The following is a 12,472-nucleotide window of genomic DNA, read 5'->3' on the forward strand; positions in this document are numbered from 1 at the left end:
TATATATATATATATATAATTTCTAAACAATGAATACTACTAGTTTCACAGTGATATCAGACATGAATATCTTGTATTTACTTGGCACATGGCAAAACTCAAAGCCATCGTATTTGTCATAGTCATCCCGCTCATTGTCTTTTCTTTTCTTTCTCTACCGCACCAGCGCCAACCTTTATCGCTTCCATTGAGTCCTTAGACGCATATAAATATCTCACTGTAGCCCCGATCGCCTCGCCTATCAAAGCAACCACCACAGCACAGGCACCACCCCAGACTTGTATACTCACAGTTCCCATCGGTGCGCGGGGAAATGACAATACCCACTCGACCTGCCATGGAATCCAGCTGGGAGGTAATGTGAAAATCGGCGTCTTGGAGAACCAGAACTGAAGGAAGACTATTAACCCGGAGGTCCCTGCCCAGCGGAGGGCTTTGACAGCGACGTCGAAGAAAGATTTGAATCGGCTGAATTGTTTGTCTGTTTCGTTGTTTCACAGATTAGCATTGCCGTGTTTGGTGGATGAATGATTTAACAGCATCCAGCAACTAATTTTCCTCTCCATTTCAACAAGCACGCGGGTCTCCCGACGTAAGGATTCGAGTGGGATACGATCTCCATAAAACAAGAACATACTTTTAACTTCATACTCCTCTAACGCCTTATCATGGCGTCGTCGTAATTTGGCCCATTTTGCAAACTCGTCCTGTGAGCTTGTTGCGTTCATTTCGCGCTTCAGTTGCACTACTTCCAGTTTCATCTGGTGCTGTTCTCTGGCGATGCAGGATGCGCTGGTTGGCAGTTTCATGTAGATGAGCCATAGCTGTAAAGATGAACGTTATACTTGTGGTTATTACAGAGCAGATGTAGATTTCATGTATTACCATCCCCTTCCGGACAGATTGGGAGGAGTGGGGCACCCTAGAGTCAAGGTATCGGCGGGCTGAGGAGTCTCATACCAGGCTATCAATTGTAGAAGCTGCAATAGTATTGATAATGTAAATGGCAATATGAAGGAATAGAACGCTGATGAGTAGAGAGGGCATTTTGGTTTCATGCATCATGTCGTTCGTTAAGGGAGTGATTCAGTGTGGAGGCCTCGACTGTGTTGCATAGAGGAACAGTATGTTCGGGATTTAGCATTGGCGTAAAGGCAGGATAGGGGTATGGTGTGTTTTTGCAAAGTTTTCTGGATCAGGCATTCATAGTTACAATGGAGTGTATTCTCCCACAAAGGGATGTAGTACGTAAGATATATATCTGCTAGGTATGCAGGGAAGAGTTGTGACGTTTTCCTCAAGAGTTGGCCAGTTGTTGTTTTTGCTGAACATATTAACTAACTATAGTTAGTTAATGAATGCGGTTGGGGAGAGAGGAATATTTGCACTGTTTGTACTGCTTGTCTTTATTTTTCTGCCTTTGATTCTCATAGCTCCCCGCACCTTCACCTCCGCATCCAACTCTTTGAACAGCAGTTCATGAAGATATATCCACTAATATTCAGATGGGCTCGCCTGAAGACTACCACGGGACACTAACCAAGTTTCTAGCGGCCAGAAATAACCAGATATATGACATCCATTTCCTTCCTGAGGGCTTCGGCGACTTACTCCACGAGGGTGCGGAGATCGGAATCAGCAAGAAAGCCCTCGTGCAATGTTTCATAAAGGCCCGGCAAATATTTTTCTCTCTTCCCCCACAGCAGCCACGGCTCAAGGAAACTACAGAACAGTCGCAGTCGCAGTCTCATCTCTCTAAACCTAACAGCAGCCAAGGATGCAATGCGCCGGAGACGCCAATACAACAGGGCAATCCCTTTCAACCCCCCCCCAGCGCTAACCCCAATCCCTCCTTGAACGATGACTTCTCTTCCCAAACACTCCTCCTCCAAACCGAAATCCTCCTCCTCGTCGACTCGGAACACTTAACAGCCTGCAACTGGCGCAAGCGCAGACTCTGCGCCTTGAAAGAAGCACAATCGCAATGCACCCCCAACTCCACCTCTAACCCCTCCATAAACCAGTACCTCTCCGTCCTTCACACCGAAATCTCATTTACCACCACAATCCTCCGCTCCCCACTACACCGCCACACTAAATCCCCCGTACTATGGTACCACCGGAAATGGACCATTACACAACTCTTCAATATCTGCCCTGATAACCCCATCTCCGTCTTCGCAGGCTCGCACCATCTACCGCATTATGACGCTGACGGTGGCGTTGCGAAGCTGGAGTTCCCTCCCAGCATCGATGTTGCTGCAGCAGTAAATCAAATCCTAAACTACGAAATCTCCGTCGTGCTGCAAGCGGGCACCCACCATCCGAAGAATTACTACGCCTTTAGCTACCTGCGCGAATTTCTGGGCCTGTTTGCTGATGCGCTCGGGCTTGCGCGGTGGCCTGCTGGAGCAACCATTCAACAACCAATACTGTTATGTCATTTGGCGCGGATGGCTGTTGAGTCGGTGCATTCATGGTGCATGACATATTCGCATCGGCGGGATATTTCTGCGTGGAGCTTTTTGCTTTGGTTGCTTGAGGCTGTGGGTGATGACGATGACGATGATGTGAGAATATTAAGGGAGGTAGTCGTGGAGAAAACTGCGCGTCTTGGTATGGATGTTCGATGGGACGGGGAGGGATTGTGGATCTTTGTTGACCTTGCTGCGGGCAGTTTTGGGATCGATGTGGATTGGGTTATGGGAGGTGGGTCTCCGAGTCGAGGTTCAGAGCAACGGTCTTCGAGTGTAGGAGGTGGGCCTGTTGACATAGATGGGGTAGCTGTTGCCATGTCTGTTTCCTCGACTTCCGATAAGCGGTGGAAGAGGTGGGTTGGTAGAATAAAGGCGGCCTGAATTGGAATGTTACTACAACTACAGCCGTTATAGATAACGGGTGGAGTTTAGAAATCAATTAAAACCTGGGCATCACGTTTATGGAAGGAAAGGGCATATGAATAGTATTTGATTGGGAATTATCGACATGTTATTGGGTGTAAAATAGGAAAAGGGAAGCCGGGATGGTTTGCAAACTGCGGGAGGGAATTAAAATCGTCAACAACGTATAGAATATCGCTGGAACCAGAAGCAGATGCACAAAACAAATTAGGATAGTGGTTCAGCAATTTCTTAAAGGGGTGATAATCTTTCAAAAGAAAACTGAGATCACTGGCAGACATGCCCATCAATTGAAAGACTCGACAGCAAAGAAAACCGGATAACTGGGAAGATGTTTTCATATTATTCTTGTAGCTGAAATAGACCTCGCCTTCGCTAAATTTGAAAATAAAAGGAGACACAAAATCTAACCTAAGTTTCATAAGTTCATGTCAAAATTAAAACAACAGTGATAAAGAACAATATCCCTCATGATCCTTTCCAAAGCCAAAGAAACTACACAACCTTCTGCCTTTAGCTCAGCAGGAAATGATTCTGTTTATCTGCACTTTCAGCCTCCCGCCCGCCAGCACTTCTTCCCATATTCAGTAGATTGCATCCTGTTATCAACCGGCCTTGTCTGATCTCAGGGTAGAAAACATTTGTGGTGGAGCAATTATATATATCATTATTGACCGTGCTCAAGAAACAAATCAATCCCGGATAAGCAGGTTGTTTTGAAGTGTTCCACCTCACCCATTCGCAATCTATATTGGATTTTGAGACGAGTTTTAGGGAGCTGTGTAGATTTACTTCTTCTTGGCTGCCTCAGCGGCTTTTTTGGCGTTTGCTATTTTATCGGGAAGGTTAGTTTCTTCGACTTTAATCTTGTATTAACAATCATCGACAAAAAGAAAATTATGTCTCATGAATGAAGACGAAGGGAAGACCATCCAGGAAAACTAATAGAGGATTGAGAGAGGTACAAACAGTGGTAGATTATAATGATAATCAGGATATAACACATGGTTCGAGATAGGATCAATCTGATATATTGCATGTTTCAGCAAGCATGTTGGAATCGAAGGAGACATACCAGCTTCTTGCTTCTGGCGCATAATGGCTGCCTGGGCCTCCTTTGTCCGAGCAAACTCGGTGCCAGACTGGGTATTTTTCTTTTTCTGTTGCGGGGAAAAAAAAAAAAAAACAGACACATGTTAGCTGGATGCTTTGTAATAGGATGCTTCATGGATAGACAATCGACAGCGCGAGGGATCAGTGGGTCATTTACCTGTTGAGCTGCTTCCTTCTGGGTCTTCTCGCGGGCCTTCTCACGCTGGTTTCCACGGGCCATGATGCCGGTAGCAGGACGGGTGAAATGCACTATTCAGATAAAATACAACCACTGCAGACAGCAGAGAAAATTAAGAGTTAGTGGTTTACCTATTGGACGGTACTCGCAACAAGAAATGAGCCAGTCGGCATGGATACATGACTAAGCCATGACTAAGCCATCTAACTAGTTAGTTAGCTTATGGATAAGTTTCAGGTACAATGAACATTTGAATCCAAATCTATGGACAAAGAGGCTTCCAAGTACCAAGCTCGAATTAACAACAGGTAGATACTGGAAGAAGCCGAATCAGGTTGCTTCTATGTTTAGTTACTGGCTGGCGCTTTCATCTATGCTAAAATAAATCCCCCATGATTCTCATTCTATCAAGTTTGCTCACTCTGTTGCCCAGTGCCTCATCTTCTCAAGCTCTCTTGGCGCTGGCCGCTCCCACGTGACCACTCCCCTGGCGGGTAAAAGCCCCGCAAGTCTGCTGCTGACCAATCAAGCGGCTCTGCTCCACAACATTCCTTCAACATTTGTTTCATCCAACCTCATCACTGCAAACTCGCTTCATCGGTAACTGTCGCTGCTGTCCACTCCCTCCCATGTCGCCTGAGGATGTCGTGGTGCTAGCGGGCAAGGCTTTTGCAAGCTCCAATTCATGCTGCCCAATATTCTGGGCTTGCGGATGGATCTCATGAAACATGACACTCTTGTTCTCCTACTCTCCCCCGCCCTTCTAGGTGAATGGGTGCCTTAAAATAAGTTGGCGCCAATGAGGTCACTAAAAGGATCCTCCACCCCAATATCTGGGTCTTCAAATATGACAGAACGGGGTGTACTAAATCATGATCAACACAGCGTGGGTCGGCCAGTGACTGGTCTCTATTGTGTGGAATCTAGTCACTAGCGGGAAGAGACGTCGATGGCTACTGTTGCTCGGTATTCACCGTTACTCATGTTTCATGAAACAGAAACCTTCATGAAGCTTCTTCTTCGTCCCTTTTTTATGTATATTTTTTTCGGCTTTTCTTTGCTGTGTTCCGCTCAGCGCCCATTGATCTGGTTTTCTTTCTTTTCTTCACTCTTCTTCATCTTCTCACTCCTTCTTTGATTCATTTCCATTCTATATTCTATTAACTGTCCTGTCTCGAACTTATGTGCTAAGTTTGACTGGATGATGCCTTCGAAGGCAACAACGGCTTTTAATTATGTTCAATTCTCTGCTACTCTACTAACACCTCTGCTTCAATTCTCTGAATTATTACTATTATTCATCTTCAATAGCCTTCTCAAAGCCAGGAAAAGGGCTCCTGCTGCTGCTTATTTCCATCATTTCAATGCTTGACGTCTCTGACTCTGCTGCTTTCTTCTAATCTTCTGCTTAATCCCTCCTTGCTCCAACGCAACCGCTCAATATCCTGCTTCGGACCTGCTTTGCGAATCCCGCTGGTATCGTCGAATCTACTCTTGCACATTGCTAGCATTCCTTTTAAAAGGCTCGGGAGCCTTCAAACCCAAGCCGATCAAATCGAGCAGTCGTCTTTTTCGTCCACCGGCAATCAGCCAAAAAAAAAAAAAAATGGCGTTTAAGCGATCCCTGGCTGGCCCAGGATATATCATTCTGAACGCCATTCGTGTCTTAAACATAATCTGTCTCCTATCTGTCATCGCTGCCTGTACGGTCATGCTGGTCAAGACATCCCTCGTCAGCAACTTTTTCGTTTTCGATGCGATGACAAATGTGATATCCATTTTTATCAGCAGTAAGTCGTAGTTTCTTCCCCCTGGCTAAATTCATTCCCTTATGTCATAGCCTGACGATAAGGATAGTCTTCCTCATTCTCACCGAAGTAAACTTATTCCCCGTGTACTTTGTCAGTCACTGGCCTGTTTTCGGTTCGGAATCAGGCTTCCTCGCTCTCGGAGTCACAATGGTTCTCCTCGGCATAATGACTCTAGGTTGTCTAAACAGAGAAGACTTGGCCTCAGAAACCCTGGGTATCGCCTTCTGGCGAATCGTCATTGCCTCCGGCATTGTCATCATAGTCTTCGGATTCATTAACATTATCACGGTAAAAAAAAAAAGCATTTCAAATTACATCTTATATCTTTTTAGGGAAAACTAACAAAAACCACAGAACTTCATCTACCGCGTCAAAAAACAAGGCGTCACAGCCCGACACATCCGAACCCACGGCGCTATCGACCTCGACGCCATAACCAACAGAAACAGCGACGACTACGATAACAAAAAGAGCAACAGGGGCCTCAGATCCTTCATAATGGGCCACAATGATTCCGTTCTGCCCATCCACCGCACGAAATCTGAGTCTAACCATTCTCTCACATCAAACACCACGCGCTCCTCTTCCCTGCGGGCTGACAGACCTGCGCGATTCCCGGTGAACACAAATGCATCAAAAGGAAACAGCGAGAGCGAACAGTTCGCTAAGTGGGAAGCCGGGAGTCCGGAGATGAAGAGCCCGGAAATGATAGGACCACCGAATTTAGCATACCATCCAGCGCACCAGTCAGGTTGGGAGCGGGAGAGGATATAACCGAGTTTTTCCCTTTGTATGTTTTTGAGAAGAGGGAGAAAAACGGGTTACCTGCCAGTCTATTGAGCATAAATCTCTTTGCTTTTTCCTTTGTTCTTGAGCTGAGAGTGTAACTGCTGTAGTTTAATCTGTCGGATAAATCTGCTAGTTTGCGTGCGAGTTTGGGCGTCTTGTTGTTTCCCTACTACCCGGGGGGAGCTGGAGTTACGCTGTCGATGCTTGCATATAATGGGGTTTCTTTTAACATCTTTTCCCCCTTTCCCGTCCTCCCTCCAACCAATCTGTACTCCATACGAGGTCGTTTATGGTTAATGATTTCTTTTCATTCTTTCTTTGACCGGTCTATCCCTTTGCTTTCCTCGTGTCAAAGGTAAAAAGAAAAAAGTGCATCCCCTCGTTCCTTTCCCCATAGCGAAAATAGAACCGGCAAAACCCAAATACCTAGAGGAAAGTAACATTCAATTGTGTTGAATTCTCTTTTCGTACACCTACCTATCCCTTTTCTCTACCTCCGAAATCAGCGAGCAAAAAGAAAAAAAGAAAGAAAAAAAAAAATTCAATCCCTACCTGAACCGACAAGAAATACATAGAAATTCAAAAAGAACCATAGAACAACATAAAATAACATAAAAAGATGGATTGTCCTAATTCCCACTCCCACTCCCACTCCCACTCCCCTCATCCCAATCATCCCTCCATCTCCAACCCCTCCGTAATCCCCTCAACATACGCACTCGCCTCCATACCCAACCGGGCAATATCCACCGCCCCTTCCTTCCCTTCACCAGCCCCTCCACCCCCCCTCCCCTGCATAACTTTCGTCATAGCCCTAACAACCTCCTCCTCCTCCCAAATACTTACACCCCGACCCCCACCCTCACCCTCACCCTCACCCTCACCCTCACCCTCATCATTATCCACCCGTTCCATCTCCACCACAGCCGTCCAATACGCATCATCCCTCCCCTTCAACGCCCTATCCCGCACCGTCGCGTTCCGCACCACGCTCAGCGCATGCATCTTGGCCGTCGTCCCCGCTAGCGTCGCGGAGACATTCGCCACGAGTTTCTCTGCGATTTCGGACGGGGTGGGCGGGATGTAGAAGAACCGGTGTGTGGAGGAGAGGTAGATGATTAGGGCGTACAGGGCGTTGGTGAGGGTGAAGGAGAGGTAGCGGGCGGTTGTGAGGCGGGTGTGGAAGCTTGGTGGGACGATTTGTGGGTTGGTGTTTGCGGGGTTTGTGGAGGAGGCGGGGTTGTAGATTGTTACGAGGAGGGTTTCGAGGAGAAGGAGGGAGAGGCCGGATAGGGTGAATTTGGCGCGCCAGCGGGAGGCAGAGGGTCCCGTGAGGGGTTCGGAGGTTATGAAGCCTGTTATGAGGAGGTGGAGGAGGTGGGGGAGGAAGGTATTTGTGGGTAGGTAGTAGAGGAGATAGCTTGATTCGTTATCGGGGGTGCAGAAGGGGCAGGTGGTGAGGGTTTCGGGGCCGAAGCGGAGGTAGAGTTTTCGGGAGGTCGGGGAGGTGAATTTTGCCTTTAGAATAGTGTCTGTTTGGGAGAGGGTGTTGTTTGGGCGTTGACGGGCGAGGCGGGAAAAAAGGATTTCCGTAGGGGTGTTGAGGCGGGAGGAGGTGAGGGTGAAGATGTTTTCGGCTGGGGGGAAGGGGTTGAGGCCTGATGAGGTCGGTAGGGAGAGGAGGAGGAAGAGCGTGGTTGTGAGGAAGAGGAGGTTTAGGGCGCGGGCGGCGGTGTGGGGAACGGGGTGGGGTGGAGGGCGGTGGGAGAGAGAGGTGCGGAGGTAGTTATAGAGGGATTTCGCTTGGCGAAAGAGGATAGGGGAAAGGATGATGAGGAAGGTTTTGTAGCTGGGAGGGGTTCTCCTGGTTAGTGTTTGGGACGGAGTGGTTTGTTGTCCCGGGTTTGGGGGAATGGGACGTACGTATCGTAGTTACTCATGTTGATGGAGACGGAGACCAGTTCATGACGGTGGAGAGGAGGGGAGGAGAAGGAGAAGAGGCTTGTGTTGTTGAAGAAGATGGCGATGATGATGATGAGGGTTACATGTGGTGTTGAAGGTTGGATGTTCGTTAATGAGGAGGGAGGCTATTTACATTAATATCAACAAGGAATATCCAATTCCACATATGAAGCCGCTCTAATCAACACTTAACTAAATGATCAATTAATTCATGGTCGCATGATTTACGTCAGTAGATAAAGCGGAATATCAAAATAATGCAAATGAAAATGACAAGTAGAGAGATATGAGATTTGAATTATTTTAATTTTCTTTTTTACAACATAGATACCAAAAGGCTCTTCCAGCTGTTTCAGCCCTGGCTCTACAGACAACGGGTGGATTTCTGTTGACTCTGAGTCTTTGACGCAAAACCCTCGAATATGCGGTATTTAGCCACGGCATCAGAAGTCTGGGTGGGGGCATGATGGGTTCTTCCCAACGGCGGAAAATGGATAAAAATATTTAAGGTGTGGCAAAGGTGCAGACTCAGGCCTGAATACAAGGTTCCAGCCAACAGACACGGGCCAGGAACAGCTTCATGGGTAACAGAACCAGTGACAGGCCGCCATTAGGAACCGAGGCGAATCACAAGATAGATAGATAGATAGATAGCCACGGGTTTGAGGGAACGAAATGATTTTCAGATGTGTTGAGAACGGGGGAAAGTAAAATGTCAAATACGACACGCATTTCTCACATGAACAGGATCTCTGCAGGATGCGCATGAATGAAAGGAAATAAGGAAGAGGGATGGGTCAGGGAAACTTGAAGAAACATGTTAGAGACGGAAACGAAGATCCAACAACTCAGCACAACAACCCTCAAGAGAGATAGATCAATCATTGAATGAGAGGAAGGGGAGGGATGTTGCTCCTTTGTTGAGCATCGGGTATTCGGTACTTGCGTCTACGCGCCGGGTTGTCTGGTGCCCAAGTATCGGGTACATGTCACCGCAGTCCACGGCCATCCTTGCAACGGATTATTTAGTTTTTGCACAGGGGAACTTGAAGAAATGGAGCTTCATCTCTATAGCCACGCCATAAAGGACAACCAAGATAGCCAGCAAAGTAAAAGTACTGGAGTCAATATCCTAATCAAATAACAATCATGAGAGCAATACTGGCCATCTCTCCTCATTTCATACGGCGTTGGAATCTCTTTTTCTTCCCGGTTCGCCACTCCTTATCTAATTTAACTCCTCAACGAAATATCTACTCGCCACCGACTCCCTCCCCTCTCCCCCTCCACTCCACTCTCCACTCTCCACTCTCCGCTCTCCACTCTCCACTCCTCTCTGCCTCTGCCCTCTGCCTCTGTCTCTGCCTAGCGCTATCTCCCATCTCCCATCTCCCATCTCCCATCTCCCATCTCCCATCTCCCATCTCCCTCTCCCTCTCCCTCTCCCTCCCCTCTCCCTCTCCCTCTCCCTCTTCTCTCAATCAATTGGACCAGCTGTCTCTGTAAGTAAAACTCCCTCGTGTCTCTGCCCCATCTCCATCTCTATCCATCCATGTATCCCACTAACACCAGCTTTTGTTTGATAAATAGCCCGTAGCTCCCCCGTCCAACCAGATCTCTCGGGTTGGTCATCTGGGTGAATATCGTCACTGGTTCACCGAAATATTATCCCACACTCACAATCGCAAATATACCTACCTACCTATCTCCATCTCCCGGTTCCGCCAGTTCCGGGCTTCTCAAGACATATATTTTTTTCGGGCCCTCCACTCACTCGGGCGAATATAGATATATTTTACACCCCACCACTTTCCATATCGGCGGTCCCGTACGACCCAAATTCCAGTCCATACATTTTCCCTCCCCGCCCACTATTTTCTCTCAACCGCACTATACAATCTTTAACTTCAGTCAATTCCGAGTTCCGCCCCTCGTTCGACCTTCTCTGTGGCTTGACGGTTGACCTTCAGGGGTGGCCACTTTTCCCATACCTACCCAGGTACCTCCACAATGGCCAAAACACTATCCAGTAGGCCCAATTCTGTGTCCGAAGTCAATGCCTGCGTTTCTCCCCTCGACGGCCGGCGGATGGTCAAGAAAAACACCTCTTTTCGACAATGGGTGCTGCAGAACCAGATAGGTATGCTCTACTTACTCTAGCACACTACGCTTCACGCTCCACGCTCCACGCACTACCCTATCCTCAATGCTCATAGAAATGACTAAACTAAATAAGTCAAATAGGCATCTGTGTCACCATTCTCACAATGATATTCGCCCTCCACAACCTCTATCCTTCCCTCAAACCATACACCTCCCCTTTCTTGCAATTGCCCCACTACCAGCCGGAAAAGGGTACCTATGTCCAGGGTTGGGATGATATATATTTTTCCTCTAGCGCCATTCTAGCTTTCACCGCCATCAGAGCCATTGCTATCGAATGGCTCTTCCAGCCCATTGCACAACGTAGCGGATTGAAACAAAAGGCCTCTCGTAGGCTAGCGGAGCAAGGCTGGGTTCTCGTTTATTATTTAGGCTTTTGGACTTATGGAATGGTGTGTTTGTTCTCTTTTCCCTTCCACCCTTGGTTTTAAGTTTACACATTCTGGCATGTTTTGAATCGTGACTAATTTTGCCATTGTATAGTGCCTCTGGTACAATTCAAAATACTGGAATGACTTCCGCGAACTATGGACCGATTGGCCTTCCAGGGTAATCACCTACTCCTTCAAATGGTACTGCCTGACGCAGCTGTCGTTCTGGTTCCAACAGCTCCTCGTCATCAACATTGAGGAGAGGAGGAAAGATTACTATCAGATGCTAGTCCACCACATCGTCACAATCGCCCTCTTGGGCTCCGCTTATGTGTATGGTTTCTACAATGTCGCGAATGTCGTCCTGTGCATCATGGATATTGTAGATTACGTGCTACCGGTAAGATTAACTTCTCTCCTGCAAACTTTTCTCCATACAAACCCACCCCACCTTCCCAAAAGCTAACCAATGCATCTTATAAAAAAAAAATAAAAAAAAAAACAGTTCGCAAAGATCCTAAAATACCTCCGCTACGAACGCTCCTGCACAGTCGCTTTCATCGTCTTCGTCGTCATATGGATTATCTCCCGACACATCATCTACAACAAACTCTGGTACTCAATCTACCTCAACATCCCCGACGCAATACCCTACGGGTGCTATTCGGCCAGCACAACCAAGATGCTATCCCCCCATTCCCCCTCGCCCTCCCCTTGTCCACTCTCCAAACCCCTCAACCAAACCCTCTCCATAGACAACTGGACCCACCTCCTCCACCCTTTCCACCGACTCGGCGGCACAATTTGCATGAGCCCCCGCATCAAATGGGTCTTCCTCTCCTTGCTGCTGTTCATCCAGATCCTCGCGATAATATGGTTCACTATGATTCTGCGCGTGGCTATCAAGGTGCTAAAGAGCGGGTCAGCGGAGGATTCGAGGAGTGATGGGGAGGAGGAGGAGGAGGAGGAGGATGGAGGGATGAAAAGGATGATTCGTGGGTGACGTTGGGGGTCGTGTGGGTCTGTTGTCGTGGGGAATTGGGGTCCGCTGTCGATGGTATTGTCAGCGTGAATGGTAACTCTACGTTCGGCGTCTGTATGGGAGAGAGGTACATCCTCTCCTTCGGATACGGATGGGGAGGAGAAGGGTAAGTTGATGACCTGAATGACCGGAAGGGTTGTTTG

At 47.7% G+C, this 12,472-nt stretch overlaps 6 protein-coding genes across 6 annotated transcripts; 3 read left to right on the forward strand and 3 right to left on the reverse strand.

The window, feature by feature from the left end:
- Positions 1–131: 131 nt before the first annotated feature.
- On the reverse strand, positions 132–1,047 carry PADG_04547 (protein GET1; the record flags this gene model as incomplete). Its single annotated transcript, XM_010761992.1, has 3 exons — positions 132–481; positions 638–824; positions 961–1,047. The coding sequence occupies 3 exons, from the start codon at positions 1,045–1,047 to the stop codon at positions 132–134; spliced, it is 624 nt and encodes a 207-aa protein (XP_010760294.1).
- Positions 1,048–1,505: 458 nt separating this feature from the next.
- PADG_04548 (uncharacterized protein) lies at positions 1,506–2,858 on the forward strand (the record flags this gene model as incomplete). Its single annotated transcript, XM_010761738.1, has 1 exon — positions 1,506–2,858. One exon carries the CDS (start codon positions 1,506–1,508, stop codon positions 2,856–2,858), a length of 1,353 nt encoding a protein of 450 aa, XP_010760040.1.
- A 983-nt stretch (positions 2,859–3,841) lies between these two features.
- Positions 3,842–4,233, reverse strand: PADG_04549 (uncharacterized protein; the record flags this gene model as incomplete). Its single annotated transcript, XM_010761739.1, has 2 exons — positions 3,842–4,060; positions 4,171–4,233. The coding sequence occupies 2 exons, from the start codon at positions 4,231–4,233 to the stop codon at positions 3,842–3,844; spliced, it is 282 nt and encodes a 93-aa protein (XP_010760041.1).
- A 1,564-nt stretch (positions 4,234–5,797) lies between these two features.
- PADG_04550 (uncharacterized protein) lies at positions 5,798–6,776 on the forward strand (the record flags this gene model as incomplete). Its single annotated transcript, XM_010761993.1, has 3 exons — positions 5,798–5,981; positions 6,049–6,290; positions 6,357–6,776. The coding sequence occupies 3 exons, from the start codon at positions 5,798–5,800 to the stop codon at positions 6,774–6,776; spliced, it is 846 nt and encodes a 281-aa protein (XP_010760295.1).
- Positions 6,777–7,463: 687 nt separating this feature from the next.
- On the reverse strand, positions 7,464–9,218 carry PADG_04551 (uncharacterized protein; the record flags this gene model as incomplete). The annotated part of the gene is made up of 3 exons (XM_010761740.1): positions 7,464–8,640; positions 8,715–8,878; positions 9,126–9,218. The coding sequence occupies 3 exons, from the start codon at positions 9,216–9,218 to the stop codon at positions 7,464–7,466; spliced, it is 1,434 nt and encodes a 477-aa protein (XP_010760042.1).
- Positions 9,219–10,763: 1,545 nt separating this feature from the next.
- Positions 10,764–12,290, forward strand: PADG_04552 (uncharacterized protein; the record flags this gene model as incomplete). The annotated part of the gene is made up of 4 exons (XM_010761741.1): positions 10,764–10,893; positions 10,998–11,308; positions 11,400–11,687; positions 11,793–12,290. 4 exons carry the CDS (start codon positions 10,764–10,766, stop codon positions 12,288–12,290), a joined length of 1,227 nt encoding a protein of 408 aa, XP_010760043.1.
- Between the last annotated feature and the right edge of the window lie 182 nt (positions 12,291–12,472).

Source organism: Paracoccidioides brasiliensis (assembly GCF_000150735.1).
Source record: "Paracoccidioides brasiliensis Pb18 unplaced genomic scaffold supercont2.5, whole genome shotgun sequence".
In the NCBI taxonomy this organism is placed as follows: domain Eukaryota; kingdom Fungi; phylum Ascomycota; class Eurotiomycetes; order Onygenales; family Ajellomycetaceae; genus Paracoccidioides; species Paracoccidioides brasiliensis.